General features: G+C 39.9%; 1 protein-coding gene across 2 annotated transcripts in view; it reads right to left on the bottom strand.

Moving 5' to 3' along the window:
• Positions 1-15,242, bottom strand: part of LOC145986387 (acetyl-coenzyme A transporter 1) — a 69,253-nt gene that overhangs the window by 33,965 nt on the left and 20,046 nt on the right. For both annotated transcript variants that reach the window (XM_083120333.1, XM_083120334.1), the window contains exon 5: positions 6,819-7,003. In XM_083120333.1, coding sequence (XP_082976459.1) covers positions 6,819-7,003 — 185 coding nt within the window. The remainder of the gene's footprint in view (positions 1-6,818; positions 7,004-15,242) is intronic.

Here is a 15,242-nt window from a genome sequence, read left to right as displayed (position 1 = left end):
ATATAAGTAATTCAGATTCTTTTTGTGTGAAAAAGACTAAGAAATAAACAATACATAAATGTATCTCTACAAAAAGGATATTGGTAAATGTCAACACCTGTGTGGAAACCCGCTTGTTTCACAAACAAAAAGTAATTTAAAAATTTGAGGACAGTAACTGTGGATATGTGTGACAAGTAGCCGCATTTAAACTTAAACCAGTTGTTACTTATACTCTTAACACCAGGGAAGTTCGAGGAGTATATTTTGAAGTAAAATAATTGTACCCCAGTGTTCCAAAAGAAATTGCTTTGGATACCCTCAGCAAAAGTGGAAGAACTAACAGTATGGAACATAGTAAGATGGGCAGATGTGTGCATGTCATAGTGTGTTCTGTTTTAAGGAGAAGAATTTAAACCGAAGGAAGGATTAGCTATGGGGAACCCCTTATCGTGTTTGTTAGCCAATATATGTATACATTGGATAGAGAAGGGAGCAATTGAAACCTTGAAAAATAAGGTGCTACTGTTCAAGAGATACGTGGATGATGTGATCTTCATAACAAAAACCAAAGAAACAACACACAAAATGTTTCGATTATTGGACAAAGGTCATGAAAGAATAAAGTATGCGAAAGAGGAAATGGACAATGAAAAGATTAACTACTTTCATACAGCCATTGAAGTAAAAGGCAAAGGACTTGAAAACGGGATGTACCATAAAAAGTTAGCTGGGAGAAAGTATATCCACAAGGAATCTACACATGACAGGAGAACCAAAGACAACATTTGGGAGAATTTTGAATGGAGGGCAACAATATTATGCAACAACAAAGCAAGCTATGATAGAGAAATGAAGTGGATAATGGTGGCAGCACAGGAAAATGGATACAAAGCAGGGGATATAATTCACATCATAAGAAGAGCAGAGAAGGAAATTGAAAAAGAGACAAACAATAAGGAAAAAGAAGAAGAGGATAAGGATGTACAAGAAGAGAAGTATGTGAGTGTGCATTTAGAAGAAAGATGGAGAAAAAGATAAGAAACATGTATTTTAAGTACGGAATAAGAGCAACCTTCAAGCCACGAAATAGCATCGAGAAATGGTTTAATGAATATGTACAAAGGAGAAAAGGAGAGTGATGAATTGGCAATGGTAGGGGTATATGAAGTAGAATGTGGTAGATGTACAAGCAAATACATAGGAGAGAGATTACAGATTTAAGAACAGCATTGAGTGAGTATATTTTGGCATCTGATATCTACTATATCCTCATGTACATTATTCTATAAATTATTTATTTAAAGTGATTTAAATCGCAAAAGGGGAGAGTGTATGAGTGGGTGAAAAGATTTATTAGAGACTGAAGACGAAATGTCAGTGATGAACATCGGAGTGGGAGGCCAGATTTCGTGGCAGTGAAACAGCAGATCGATCGGCGAATCCGTTAATTTAGTGTGCTTTCCCCAGACTTAAACAATTATCTCATTGCTAAACCTTCATTCTGCTGTAGATTTCAGAAGGTTTCACTCCCTATGACCTCAAAAAATGAATAACACTTCGTTGCTCTTCTACGGTGCAACACCTTTATGGTATGTTGCTAAGGAACATTTTTGGGTGCCGAAACACAAATTTTTGTTGTGCATAAATCTCCATGAAGTTTAGAATAAATTTCCTGTTATTTAATGACATCCCCTCGTACATTTTTCAATTTGCTTACCTGATATTAAAACTGATAAATTTTTAGATATGTTCATGTTATTTGTAGTCCAAAAATTAAAAAATAGACTAATATGAAGACTTCAACATCAACCACTCAGCTCATACACTGGCTGACAAAGAAAGTGAAGCACCCAGAAGGAGTGGTCGAAGATTACCCCATTTCGGTATACATGCATACCATTGATGTGTGAGTAAATGATTAGATGTACAAGGATCTGTAATGTGTAGAATGCCCACCAGAGGGCATTTGTGACGTCACCTCCTGTTGCTGATAAGGTGGGGCCAGTCACCTACTGTGAGTCAGACAGTGCAGCACGAAGTTCAGAGAGGAAAACGAAGCACCGGCGATGCCTCGCAGATGCGTTAGATAGCCGATCCAGCAATTGACAGCATTTGACAGAGGCCGCATTGTGGGACTGCATGAGGTGGGTTGGTCGTATCGGGCAATTGCCAGGCATATGGGTCATTCAGATGTCACAGTGGCCCGATGTTGGAAACAATGGGTACATGAGGGCACCCATGCACGTCGTGCAGGTTCAGGTCGACCAAGAAACACTACCCCGAGGGAGGACCGTCGTATGGTGCTCCAAGCAGTGCGGGATCCCAAAACTTCGGCACCCGTCATCCGAGAACATGTACTGGACACTCTACAACATCCTGTGAGTTCCTGCACAGTGTCTCGACGACTCGCATCTGCCGGATTCGGGTCCTACTGCCCCATGTGCCAGTTGCCGTTGACACCACAACACAGACGCCTGCGGTTGGTGTGGTGCCGTGCTCGGGAGGCATGGACGAATGGAGTCGCATCATGTTGAGCGATGAGTCCCACTTCTCCATGACCTCCGATGACCATCGTGTGCGGGTGTGGTGGCGTCGAGGGCAGAGGGCACATCCTGCCTACATTGTGGAGAGACACACAGGTGTGACCCCTGGCACCATGGTGTGGGGAGACATTGGATATGCGTTCAGGTCACCTCTAATAGTGCTTCGGCAGACTTTGACGGCACAGCAATACGTCACAGACATTCTGCATCCAGACGTCCTACCCCTTATTGCATAGCATCCTGGGATAGTGTTCCAACAAGATAATGCACGTCCACACACAGCCCATGTGTCTATGGACTGCAAAACCATGTTGAGGTCCTTCCGTGGCCAGCATGATCCCCGGACCTCTCCATCATTGAACATGTGTGGGATTACATTGGACGGGGACTCCGTCCTAGTGCCAACCTGCGGGATCTGGAGAGACAGCTGCAAAACCTATGGACGAACGTGCCTCAGGAGAGGATCCAAAGGCTGTTTGACACTATTTGGAACCGCATAAGGGCATGCATGGTGGCCACGGTGGCTCAGTCGGTAACGCGTCTGACTACCATGCTAAAGGTCCCGGGTTTGATCCCCGGCTGGTTCAAATCCGGGAACTTTTCTAACGTTGGAAGCGGCTCTGGCGCCCACCCAGTGTCGAATAACATGGGTACCTGGGGGAAACCCTGGGGAGTAAAGGTTGTCAGGAGCGTGATGCTGATCACATCACCCCCACTCATGACCGGATCAAGAAAGTGTGGGGCGTTACACCCACACCCCCTATACGCCTTCATGGCATGGTGCTAAGCTCAGGTGAACACTTTACCTTTATAAGGGCATGCATTGCGGCCAGAGGGGGTGCGACACCCTACTGACCTGGTGCCACCATTCCACCTGTAACTGCCAACGGACTTGCCTCTTGCATCCTATATTGTAATCAGTTCAATAAAGGTACATGGACTTTCAGCATATGTAGTTTCATTCACGTCCAACCACTCCTTCTGGGTGCTTAACTTTTTTTGTCAGCCAGTGTAGTAATGGTTTTAACATGGAAGTCAACAAATTTAGCAAATTTCACACACATTACATTACAAAAAGAAATAATTTCCATAGGAACTCATTGCCATCCCATTATGAAATTTTGCACACTAATAGTCAATTGATGTCTTCAAAACATATATTTTTTTCAAAAAAATTAAAAATTGTGTTTTTGAAATTTTTAAAAACAATTTGTTTCAAGTGTTTTAAAAATTCAAAATTCAAATACCACAGTCATGTTGTATTTCAAATTAAGCTTATTAAAAGCAGAAGAGAATGACACCAATTTGAGCTCTCTAGATCAAATAGTTTTTGATCTACAGCTGTTTAAAGATTTCAAAATGTCGTCAAATTTTGGGATTTTTGCTTTCTTGAAAGTCAATAACTTGAAAACTAAGAGCGAAAAAAATCTGAAATTTGGCAGTTTTTGTCCTCTTGATAGGTACAATGAATAAACAAAAAATCTAAAAAATCTGAATCCTAAAGGTTCAAAAATAATTTTTATCAGTTGATTTGATATGGAATGGCCCCATAGGAAAATGACAGAAACAAGGCATGTAAGTAAATTAGAAACAAAAATAAACAAAAACACTGATTATTTTATGTAACTTAAAATAGATAGTCTGCACAGACTACGGTAAAACTAAAGGAACTTGGTATGCAGTATTCAAACATTTTTCATAATTGCCGGAACTTGAACTCTGATTACACCTTGTTTGACAGCATGAAAGAGCCAATACGTGGCCAGAAATTAACCAATGTCAAGTCCTTATAGCACTTTCCACTCCTGCTGTCATACAACCCCAAAAGAATGGTCCCATCGGGCACTTATGAAGCTTCCAGACAGATGGTGATGATGTATTGAGGTTGGAGGAGATTATGTCCAGAATGCCTCAAAATCTCAAGTTTCTGCTATGGGACCTTCACATCCAAATCAGGCAAGCCTAATTCATTTCCGACAAACTAAAAGGGGTGTAAAGTACAGTGTTTAACGTAAGTCCGGGAACACTTTCAAAAAAATATTGTAGCCAAACGAGTAGCATTACAAAGTGACAAAGTACATCATTTCAAAGAGTAAAGTTGTAAGTTTTTTTCTCATGGCAGGTGTTACGTGTAGTTCCATATATATTGTCACTAGGTGGTGTCATAATCAAGATGGTGCTTTCTGGAGTTGAGAAGGCTTTCTGCGTGCTAGAATTTGACAAAACAAAGACTGCAACGGATGTCCAACGAAAATTTAGGATGAAGTACGGGAAAGCAGCACCAACCAGGAAGGCAATCTACAGTTGGCATATAAAGTTTGTTGAAACTGGGTGCTTGTGTGTCAAGAAGAGAAGTGGTCGGCCAGGTGTGAATGAAAACGACACCGAGTGAGTGAGAGAAGCTTTCACAAGGAGTCCGAGAAAATCAATCTATACGCAGAGCTTCACGTGAGTTGGAAATGTCAACAATGACTGTGTGGCGGGTTTTGCGTAAAAAATTAAACATGAAACCGTACAGACTACAGTTAGTGCAAAAGTTATATCCTAAAGACCAGCGATTCCAGTTTTGCTGTGCATTGGAGGTCAAAGATGATGCTTTTGTGAATTTGATAATTCTTTCGAACAGGCAAAATTGTACATTGCCTTCCTGGTTGGTGTTGCTTTCCTGTACTTCATCCTGCATTTTCATTGGACATCCGTTGCACTCTTTGTTTTGTCAAATTCTAGCATGCAGAAAGCCTTCTCAGCTCCAGAAAGTGCCATCTTGATTATGACACCACCTAGCAACGATATATGGAACTACACGTAACACCTGCAATGAGAAAAAAACTTACAACTTTACTCTTTGAAATGATGTACTTTGTCACTTTGTAATGCTACTCGTTTGGCTACAATAATTTTTTTAAAGTGTTCCCAGACTTTTGTTACATGCTGTATAATGAAGAACATGTAAAAATCAGAATTCTATATCTATAATGGTAATAATAACTGCAAGTCTGAATAAATTCTCTAAGGTTATTGACCAGGTGAATTCTGGATGAGTTTCCGAGCTTTCGAGACCTAACGTCACTCTCATCTTCGGGGAAGAAGTGCAGTGTTGAGTGTCAACCCGGTTTATATGTATCTGGATCTGGATGTTCCCAGTGTAGATGGCAGACCAATCAAGAGCAGTGTCTGCTGCATCCCCGCTGACTGCTATCGCTAGGCAGGCAAGATCCAGTTCGAGCCCTGTGTCGCGATTCAGATTCCCTTTTTCCCTGTGGATGGTTATTGCTTCTTTGATAATTCTGTCCCAATAGTTTGATGATTTAGCGATAATTTCTGTGTTACTGTGCCCTTGTTGATTGAATGTTTAGCTAGTCCTGATCTCGGGATGGAAATTCTTGATGTAACTCTGATGTTCTCTGCAGTTTGTTCAATTGTCCTGCCTGTTTGATTAATGTATGCTTTACCGCAGTTGCAAGCAATCCAGTAAACTCCCGGTGTTTTGAGTCCTAAATTGTCCGAGGTTTTGTAGTAGGCTCCTGATTTTCAGCAGTTGTTTGTGGATGATTTTTATGTTGTTTTTTCTAAGAATATGGCTTATAATTCCAGAGAAGTTTCCAATGTATGGGAGGATAGCTATCTTCCCGTCCTCTGTTTTGGCTAGATTTCCTGGTGTGTGTGGATTTCCTGATGTGTGTGGGTTTTCTGCTGTGGTGATCTTCTTGGACAGTACTCTGTTTAATTTCTCTGTTGATGCGATGTTTTGAGTACCCGTTTTGTCTGAAAGCAGTGTGACAATGCTGTATTTCTTCTGGTAGATGTTCTGCAACACTGATGGGAGACTGCCTGGTGGAACACTGTGGAGAGTACTGTGGTTTGTTGAGACGGGTGGTGAAAACTATTGGCATTGAGATAAAGATAGGCGAGAGTTAGTTTTCGGTACACAGTGTGTTCCAACATTCCATCTGGCTTTTGTTCGATGAGGATATCAAAGAAAGGAAGGTGACATGGCTCCCGATTGGTTCGTCATCTACATCAGGAACATCCATATCCAGATACATATAAACCGGGTTGACACTCAGCACTGCACTTCTACCCTGAAGATGAAGTGACGTTAGCTCTCGAAAGTTCGGAAACTGTTTCAGAATTGACCTGGTTGATAGCCAGAGAGAATTTATTCGTCGCCAGGAAAGTTTCAAGACTTACTTCAACTGTTAGTCTGTTAACTTGAAGACAATGTAGGGTAATCACTTAACTGGCTAAAATAATACAAGCTTTCTAGGACAATATAACAATAATATTCTTTACCTATATGGTATTGCTTTGAGATATAGATCCATCGGTCGGGGACCAGCAGTGTACTTGCTAATCACTAACGGAAGCACAATTTGCAGAGGAACAAGGGGGACGGCCAGCATTCCCAGTTTCTCTTTTGGTATACCACCTTCAACAAGCTTCAAACTGGTCACAGCATCACATGCTGAGAATCCAATCTGAAAAATAGACAGGCAGTTTAATCAAAGGCTACAAAGTAATGGGCATCGAACATCAGCAGGAAAACATATATTTTCATGTGTAAAGTAAAGATTTGCAAAGTGCATTTCAGATATAGATGATTAGGTCCCAGACATCTAGGAAATATAAGTGCGCAAATTAGCAGCCTGTAAATTAAAATAATAATGATAATAATTCTCTAATCTATGAGTACAGTGACACAAAAATTCAAATTTCTGTAAAGGAAAAAAAAAAAAATTGAAACCATGTTTGGTTTAATTTTGAATCTCTCCCCACTTTAACATACATATCTGCAAGTGTGCATGCACAATGAACTAGTAAATTATTGTTTGTAAGTAAACGTGATCCAACAATATTTGATTGCAATGAAAAGTGGATTTCACCATACCATCAGTATTCATACATATGAAAGGCAGGCAAAGGCTTGTGAAGTCTGCAGCATGCTTTGTGATATGCCAGAAAAAATTAGTGAGAATGCTGATGGAGGAAAGAGGCAATCACATTTAGTATATCTTAACCTTTTGACGCCCAAGACCTTTTTCACAAGTAAGCCTCTGGGTACCGAGCCGATTTTGAGCAAAATGCAGACTTTCAATTAAATAAGTGTAGATCGGAAGCTAATTGCCCTAGAGAGATGAGTGATATACCGTTGTACGCGGAATGAACCAGAGATTCAGACTATATGAATTTTTTACAAATTTGGCGTATATGTGGCGAGGGGGAGGGGGCTAACTCTCAAAATTCCAAAATTTCGAGAAAAAAAAATTGTGTTCCCCACCCTCCCCTCAAGCAAAAAGTACATGACAGTGTCAACATGCATATGGAAATGATCGCTAACCTGTAAGGAACACAAAAATATTTGCATTATTATCATATGACAAATGTAACTTGAGTTATACCCCCAAAAGGAATTGTCGGCACGCCACTGATTCAAGCTTCAAAATGCAGCGGTACCTTGAAATAACTTTAGCTCAGAGACTATTTGCCCTGGAGATATGAACGATATACCGTTGTACGCAGAATGAATCACAGATTCAGACGATATATAATTTATTCACATTCGGCGCACATATGGAGGGTGAAAGGGGGGAAATCCCCTGAATTTTTTTTTAAAAAAAAGGTTTCTCCCCCCTGCCCCCCAGAAAAAAAGGATATGACAAGTTCAAAATGCACATAGAAATTATCGCTGGCATGTAAGAAACAGAAAAATATTTGCATCATTGCCGTACGACCAATGTAACGTGAGCTGTACCCCTGAAACGAAAGGCTTGTACGCCACTGTCTCAAGCTTCGGAATTGAGCGAAATGTAGTTACATTGAATTGACTACAGCTCAGAGACTATTTGCCCTGGAGATATGAACATTCTATTTTTAGACAATGCTTTGTGACCTCTGCTCAATATTGTGGAACACTTGTGCTCACAAACAAAGGTTTCCTTCAGCACGCTTCGAATTCCCATTCTCACAACGCAGATTCAACAACCAGTTTTCCCCCTCCCCCCCTCCCCCTGCTTCCGCCCTCGCGGAAAACTTTCATTTTGACATCGGATACTTATAAACAAGCTTCCTTCGAACGCAGATAGCAGGAGGACGTGAAAAGCATTGCTTTAGAACAACAAAGCCGGTCTTCCTTTGTCGGCAAAAATTTGACGTTGAAAAGAGCCGCAAAAGAGAAGTACCTTTTCCCACCTTTCCAACTCCATTTTCATGAAGACAAAAAAAAATGCAAAAAACAATTTCTGTTAAACACATGTGTCAGGAACAATATATAAAAAAAAAAAATCGATATTCTAGCCAAAAATAGAAAAGTTATAACGTAAATACTACGACCTTGACACAGCATCTCGATCGAGACGCTTGGTACCCCGAGGGTTACTTTTGGGTATCTCGTTCGAGACGCTTGGGCACCAAAAGGTTAATACATAAAAAAATACACACACACATACATACATATAGGAATAGAATGAGGAAGAGCGTCAGAAGGGCGGATAAACAAAAATGGTGTACGAGACAGTAAACAATTACCACAAATAAAAGAAAATGTTTATATTTCGAGGCTAGTACCTCATTATCACAGTAGAGTATGCTATTGTGACTCCGTTCTTCTACTCTACTGTGATAATGAGGCACTAGCCTCAAAATATAAACATTTCCTTTTATTTGTGGTAAGTGTTTACTGTCTCCTACACCACGTATATGCCATGTATATGCTACGAGGGGATGCTGATAAGTGCTAAGCCTTTGTGCCTTCTTCTGATTTGATATGAACAAACTGTAAGTTGTAATGAATCTTCATCCTTGTAGTTTTTTTTTTTTTTTTGGCCAAACAGGAGCCTTGTAACACTAATTGTGTTTCACATGTGTGAACCAATCGTGACAGCAATTCAAGAAAGTTTCGGTGAAAACGATAGCAGGATAGTGATCAATATCTCTTCTTACAAGTAAAGTCTGCAAAGCAAATTCATGAAGATGTGGCACAAACATTGGGAGACCAGTGTCCTTGCTACACCACAGTGTACGACTGGTTTGCCAAATTTGGAACCAGGCATTTCAGTACAGGTGATGAGTCACATCCCGGGGAAGCCTCCACTCATAATAAAATGTGCAAGAAACTCTGGATGCTGTTCATGAAATGATCCTAAAAAATAGGAGAATTTGTGCTAAGTTGATAGCCTTGAACATCTCCTATAAAAGAGTTGGTGTAATTGAGGGGTCTAGTGAGAGAGGGAGCTATGGCACAAATGTTGAAAATTTTATTTTTTGCCATTTTCAGTCTTCTCCTACCATCTGCCATCTATCATGTGAACTACAACCATGTGGCATAGCTCCCGCTTGTTCTGCAGCAGATTTTTCAGAATTCTTGAATACGTCCTCATCAGCATTTTGAGTGAGAGAAGGAGCTATGCCACTTACTAATGGTCTCTACAATAGGAGTGGCAGAGGTTGTGTTGCAGTAACTGGTGTTAGATTTAATATCAGCCCTGAAGTTAAAAAATCTCATGGCAATAATGCCTTATATTCCTCCAGTTCTTCATGGTGTTTACCAAAAACTAAAATCCACAGAAACAATGGACAGTGAAGATCCTCCAGAAGACATATGAAGTTGTCTTTACGTAGATCATATGTAACCCTGTGAACATGATTTACACTCATGCAAAAGTATTTAAGCATTGTTCAAAGTATTTGATGTGCTAGATTGATTTTTCCAAATGGGTATACTACAACAATATACCACACATGTTCATAATAAATGGTATTTATATTAAAATTCACAGGAAAGGTCCATACTCAAGCACAGTCTAAGGGGCGTATGTTTGTGTACACGTTTGTGTGGTGTGTGTACAACTAGTCAGTCATCATGCGGTATCTGAGCGAGGTTGCCGTGGCCCGAGCAGTTACAATGATGGAAGGGGGGAGGTCTATCAGAATAGTAGCAGCTGAGTTTAATGTGGCCGAGAAACAGGCAGTTACAAAAGAAGAACAGGGCAAGGTCGAAAACTGAAGACATCAGCATGAGAGGACCATTATTTGAAACATTGTGCTCTTCGACGCCGCACTGCAACTGCTCAGGATCATAAAGGTATAGTCCATATCAATTGAGGGGTTTTACCTTCATAGTCTCAGATGTTATTGAATTAAACATATGTTAAAATTCAGTTAAATAATGAAGAACTTTAAAAAGATCTAAGATCAATTACTTACGTGTGTGAGTAGGATTTGTCGATCAAAACTGCCTCCTTCTTCAGGTTAATGCGTATTCTTAGGCACCAAACATGGTGTCACATTAAAAAAGTTTTAGTTGAGGATACAGGTTAAAGGTTATGGTAGAAAACACTTACTGAAGAACCTGCATTGTAGCTATAAAAACCGTCATTCTGTCCACACACAAATCTAAAATGTGCCTCGCTTCTACCAAGCACTGGCCGGGTGGCTCCTAACAGCCGCTTTGGACGTTTCTTTTATGAGGTTTTTAGTTTGTGACATGCGCGGTTTTAGATTTGTGTGTGGACAGAATGACGGTTTTTATAGCTACAATGCGGGTTCTTCATTAAGTGTTTTTTACCATAACCTTTAACCTGTATCCTCAACTAACACTTTCTTAACGTGACACCATGTTTGGTGCCTAAGAATACGCATTAACCTGAAGAAGGAGGCAGTCTTGACCTCTGAAACGTTGTTTTGATCGACAAATCGTACTCACACACGTAAGTAACTGATCTTAGATCTTTTTAAAGTTCTTCATTATTTAGCTGTGAGTAAGATGCACATCACAATATGTTGTTAAAATTCAGGACAAAGTAAGAAACCGTACTTTTTTGTTTTGTCCAAAAAAATTCCTAGCCTGAGATACAGGCTGCCAAAGATGGCACCTTGGGCATCATTTCTCACGTGCGATTTTCGGCAAAATATTAAAATGCTCTATCTCTGGAACAGTTCAAGATATTTTGTTGCAGTTTTTTTATTTCAAAGATAATAATTTTCTGATTAAAATGATAACCTCCATTTGGAAATATGTGTCCAAGTTCTCTTGCTGTAGCCTTCTGAGATTCTTTTTGAAAAATCGAAAATTATTTTATTTTTTCAAAAATGCCAATCTTAAAATTTTGATTTCTTTACTGTTGATCAGTACCATACTGTAATACATTCCCTGAAAAGGAGAACTTCCACTTTTGAGTTTAACAGGTTTTATAAACAATGTTCATGTTTTAACTTCCGTGGCTAATTTCTTTATTGCAGTTTTTTTTAACTTTTTTGTCTCAAAAACACCAATCTCAAAAATTCTGAGAATTTTACAGGAGTTGTATATCTAAGGGTACTACAAATCCTGAAAAGAAGAACATGCCACTTTGGTTCTGGAATTTTACATAACGTTTTTTTAAAAAATCCCCTCTCAGACCAATGTGCTGAATGTGATGGAATAAAAACAATAAATAAAACAAAGTTGGAACTGGTGAAATGTTTTTATTCTTCTGGATTTTCTTTGCATAGAACCTTCCAAATTATTAAAGGTCTTCTGGAACAATATGGAAGCTTCCAGATAATTCCAGAAAGTAACAGAACCTTCTAGAGCATTCTGGAACCATCCAGGTTATTCCAGAATGTAACAGAACCTTCTAGAGCATTCTGGAACCATCCAGGATATTCCAGAATGTAACAGAACCTTCTAGAACCATCCAGATTATTCCAGAATGTAACAGAACCTTCTAGAACATTCTGGAACCATCCAGATAATTCTGTGTGTTTGGTCTAGCATATAAAAGGGAGGACATATGAATTCACAGTTCAGTTGTCAATAGGCAAACAAAGAGAGCAGTTCACCAAATTTGTGGCCCAGCAGTACCTGTAAGTTTTTGTGAGGATTCTGCTGATTGATTGAGGTGTAGGGTGTTTTGTGGAAAGGACTGAGTTTGAAATGTCTTCTGACTGGGGCCACAGGAGAGTGAAGTGTACTGACTATTTGCATATCCATAAAAGAGTGATATACCGTGCGTTCATTTCGATCTGCAGCTGAGAGATCGGGAGAAGCGTGGCGGGCGGCGCTGACGGAGATGCCGACATTTGCGGCCTGTAATGCCCGCTTATTTTTATAGACATATGCAGAAATTTATATAAATATTGCAAAACGAGCACTAACCTGTGTTATAACACGCAAAAGTTCTTCTGTAATTCATCCACGTTCTGCTCTTATATACACAAATAAATACGCTATAGAAACGATGTTAAGAGCCACAGATAATAAAGCATTTTAATCATAGTTTTGACCAGTAACGTCCCGTTTAAGTTTATATCCTTGAAAGAGTTTTGTGGCCATGGGAGGTTTGGAGGTTTCGAATGTGCAACACTGTATCAGGATTACACTGCAGACGAAACCGATAAAAGTGAATGGTTTTCGTGAGCTTCCTTGCAATCCGAAATATCCGAGCTCGAGTTTTTTGTTCCTTGCGACTAGATGAAGACAGAGTTGTAAATATAGTGGCGAGCAATGTAAACCAAGAGCGTGTTAATTTCGTACTGTGCGCAAGAGTGTTATTCTTGGTTACTTGCAGTTACTTGTTTGTGTTATTGTAGTGTGTATGTGTGACGTGTCAGTGAGACGATTGGAATGCCAGCCGCAAGATTCACGTTAGAACAAAGATTTTTTTATGTATGACACGTACCTACGTGAAAACAAACTCGTGTCGAGACGTGTGTAGGTTATTTGTACAGAAATTCCCATGCGTTTCAACTCCACACAGAGATACGGTTAGACATCTTGTCCTTAAATTACGAGAAACTGTATCGTTAAATTTTAAAACACCTAAGCAAAAACGACGGATTCTAGCCGAAGCAAAACTCAATGATATTGGTGCAGCGTTAGAACGTTCTCCAAACAAACCTCTACGCCGTGTTTCACAAGAGGTGGGCGTGTCAAAATCATGAGCACATACAGTCACTAAGCTACTAAAATTAAAACCATACTCTTATAACACAGGTTAGTGCTCGTTTTGCAATATTTATATAAATGTCTGCATATGTCCATAAAAATAAGCGGGCATTTCAGGCTGCAAATGTCGGCATCTCCGTCAGTGCCGCCCGCCACGCTTCTCCCGATCTCTCGGCTGCAGATCGAAATGGACGCACGGTATAAGACTAGCAAAAAAAACAGACTTTCTTCAGGTTGGTATTAAGGGTGCTCATTTCAAGACTCTGTTTCGAAGCCAAGATGATTCCAGTGATGACTTTCTGTGTTCTAGATGTTTTGACAGAATATAAACAATGACATTAACTGAACAAGAAGAAGACTCCCATGGTGTGAATGATGAATTTGTAACTGCAGAAGATGACTTAGATTCCCTGAATCAGTCAGCTATAGAGGTTGGTGTTAGTCCTGTTAAGAAACCATGGTCAGTAAAGTCAAGTCGTAAGCTATATGCATCAAGAAAGCGCAGAGAAATTACTGAAACTGTGGGTGAGTACACTAAAACAAAACTGACCAAACTATTCAAAGTAGAAATTCCATCTGCAGTAGAAAATTAACCAAAAGAAGCTTGTGCAACTTGCCGAGAATTTATATCAAACATCAATTCAGCTGTTGAAATGTGTGAATCCTACAATGCAATGAAAAGGTGCAAGTTCTAACAATTATCCCAGTGTCCGTTTCTAAGGTACAAATTTTGCACCACATTCCATCTGCAACAAAATACATGGTGGACAAAACAAGAAATGTGAGGTCTACAAAAGGAGTGTTTGGAAAACCGGATCCCTAGTATGGTCATCCTGTGAATGAAGCATATGTCCAAATTTCACAGTCATTTTATCTGGAAGGTAATGGGACTGTTCTCGCCAGAGCACCAACAAAAAGACACTATAACAGTTGCAGGATTTTGATTTGATTTGATTTGCTTATTTTACTTCACCTTTTGTGCCACTTTTGGCTAATTTACGAAGATGGGGATGAGTGATGATATGATGAAATTGATGAATGGACACTCACAAATATCTAGGATTCGAACCCGGGACCCCTGGCGTCGTAGCATGATGTGCTAACCACTCTGCCACAGGGGCCGGCAACAGTTGCAGGAAAAAAGTGGTGAAAGTGAAAAGATATATGACCCGCAGTATTAAAGAAAATTTCGCCATATATAAGAAGGAACATTCAGTATTCCACATTGGAAGATCAAAATTGTATGCACTACGACCTAAGTGGGTCGTAGAAGACACATGTCTGGACTCTCAGTGATGGGTGAACCTATATTGCACAAACTTTAAAGAGCAAGAATGAATAAATTTCATTTGTCCAACCAAGATCTCAGAAACGGCAGGAGAATATTCAGATTCACAACCTACAAAGAGGGATGTTTGTGGCCTGTGTGTATGACTGACTGGTGGATTGCAAACTACGTTTCGGGGTTCGACTGACCCCTTTTTCAGGTTCTTTCTTTCTTCTAGGCACAATTCATTTATGCCGCGTCAAGTGTGATTATAAGGATTAGGTTAAAAGGTCCAGGTTAAAAAACACTTGTCAATAACAGGTTACCAATTGCTTAAAATCTTGTTAAAAAAAACCTGCTAAAAAAGCTCCCCACTCTCCACAAAACTTCTATTGCATTAGATCCCATTAAAATGACTAAATACTTCCGTGGTTCAGTTTGCTCTGACAATCAATTCCACGGCGGAAAGTCGTGAAGGTTAATTCCCCTCCTATGCTGTTCTGCCTTCCCCTACATTGCTTCACCA

The sequence above is a fragment of the Lepisma saccharinum genome, chromosome 4 (genome assembly GCF_977018435.1).
Source record: "Lepisma saccharinum chromosome 4, izLepSacc3.1, whole genome shotgun sequence".
Lineage (NCBI taxonomy): Eukaryota > Metazoa > Arthropoda > Insecta > Zygentoma > Lepismatidae > Lepisma > Lepisma saccharinum.
Note: the sequence above shows the minus strand (reverse complement) of the source record. Positions and strands in the feature narration are given on the sequence as shown.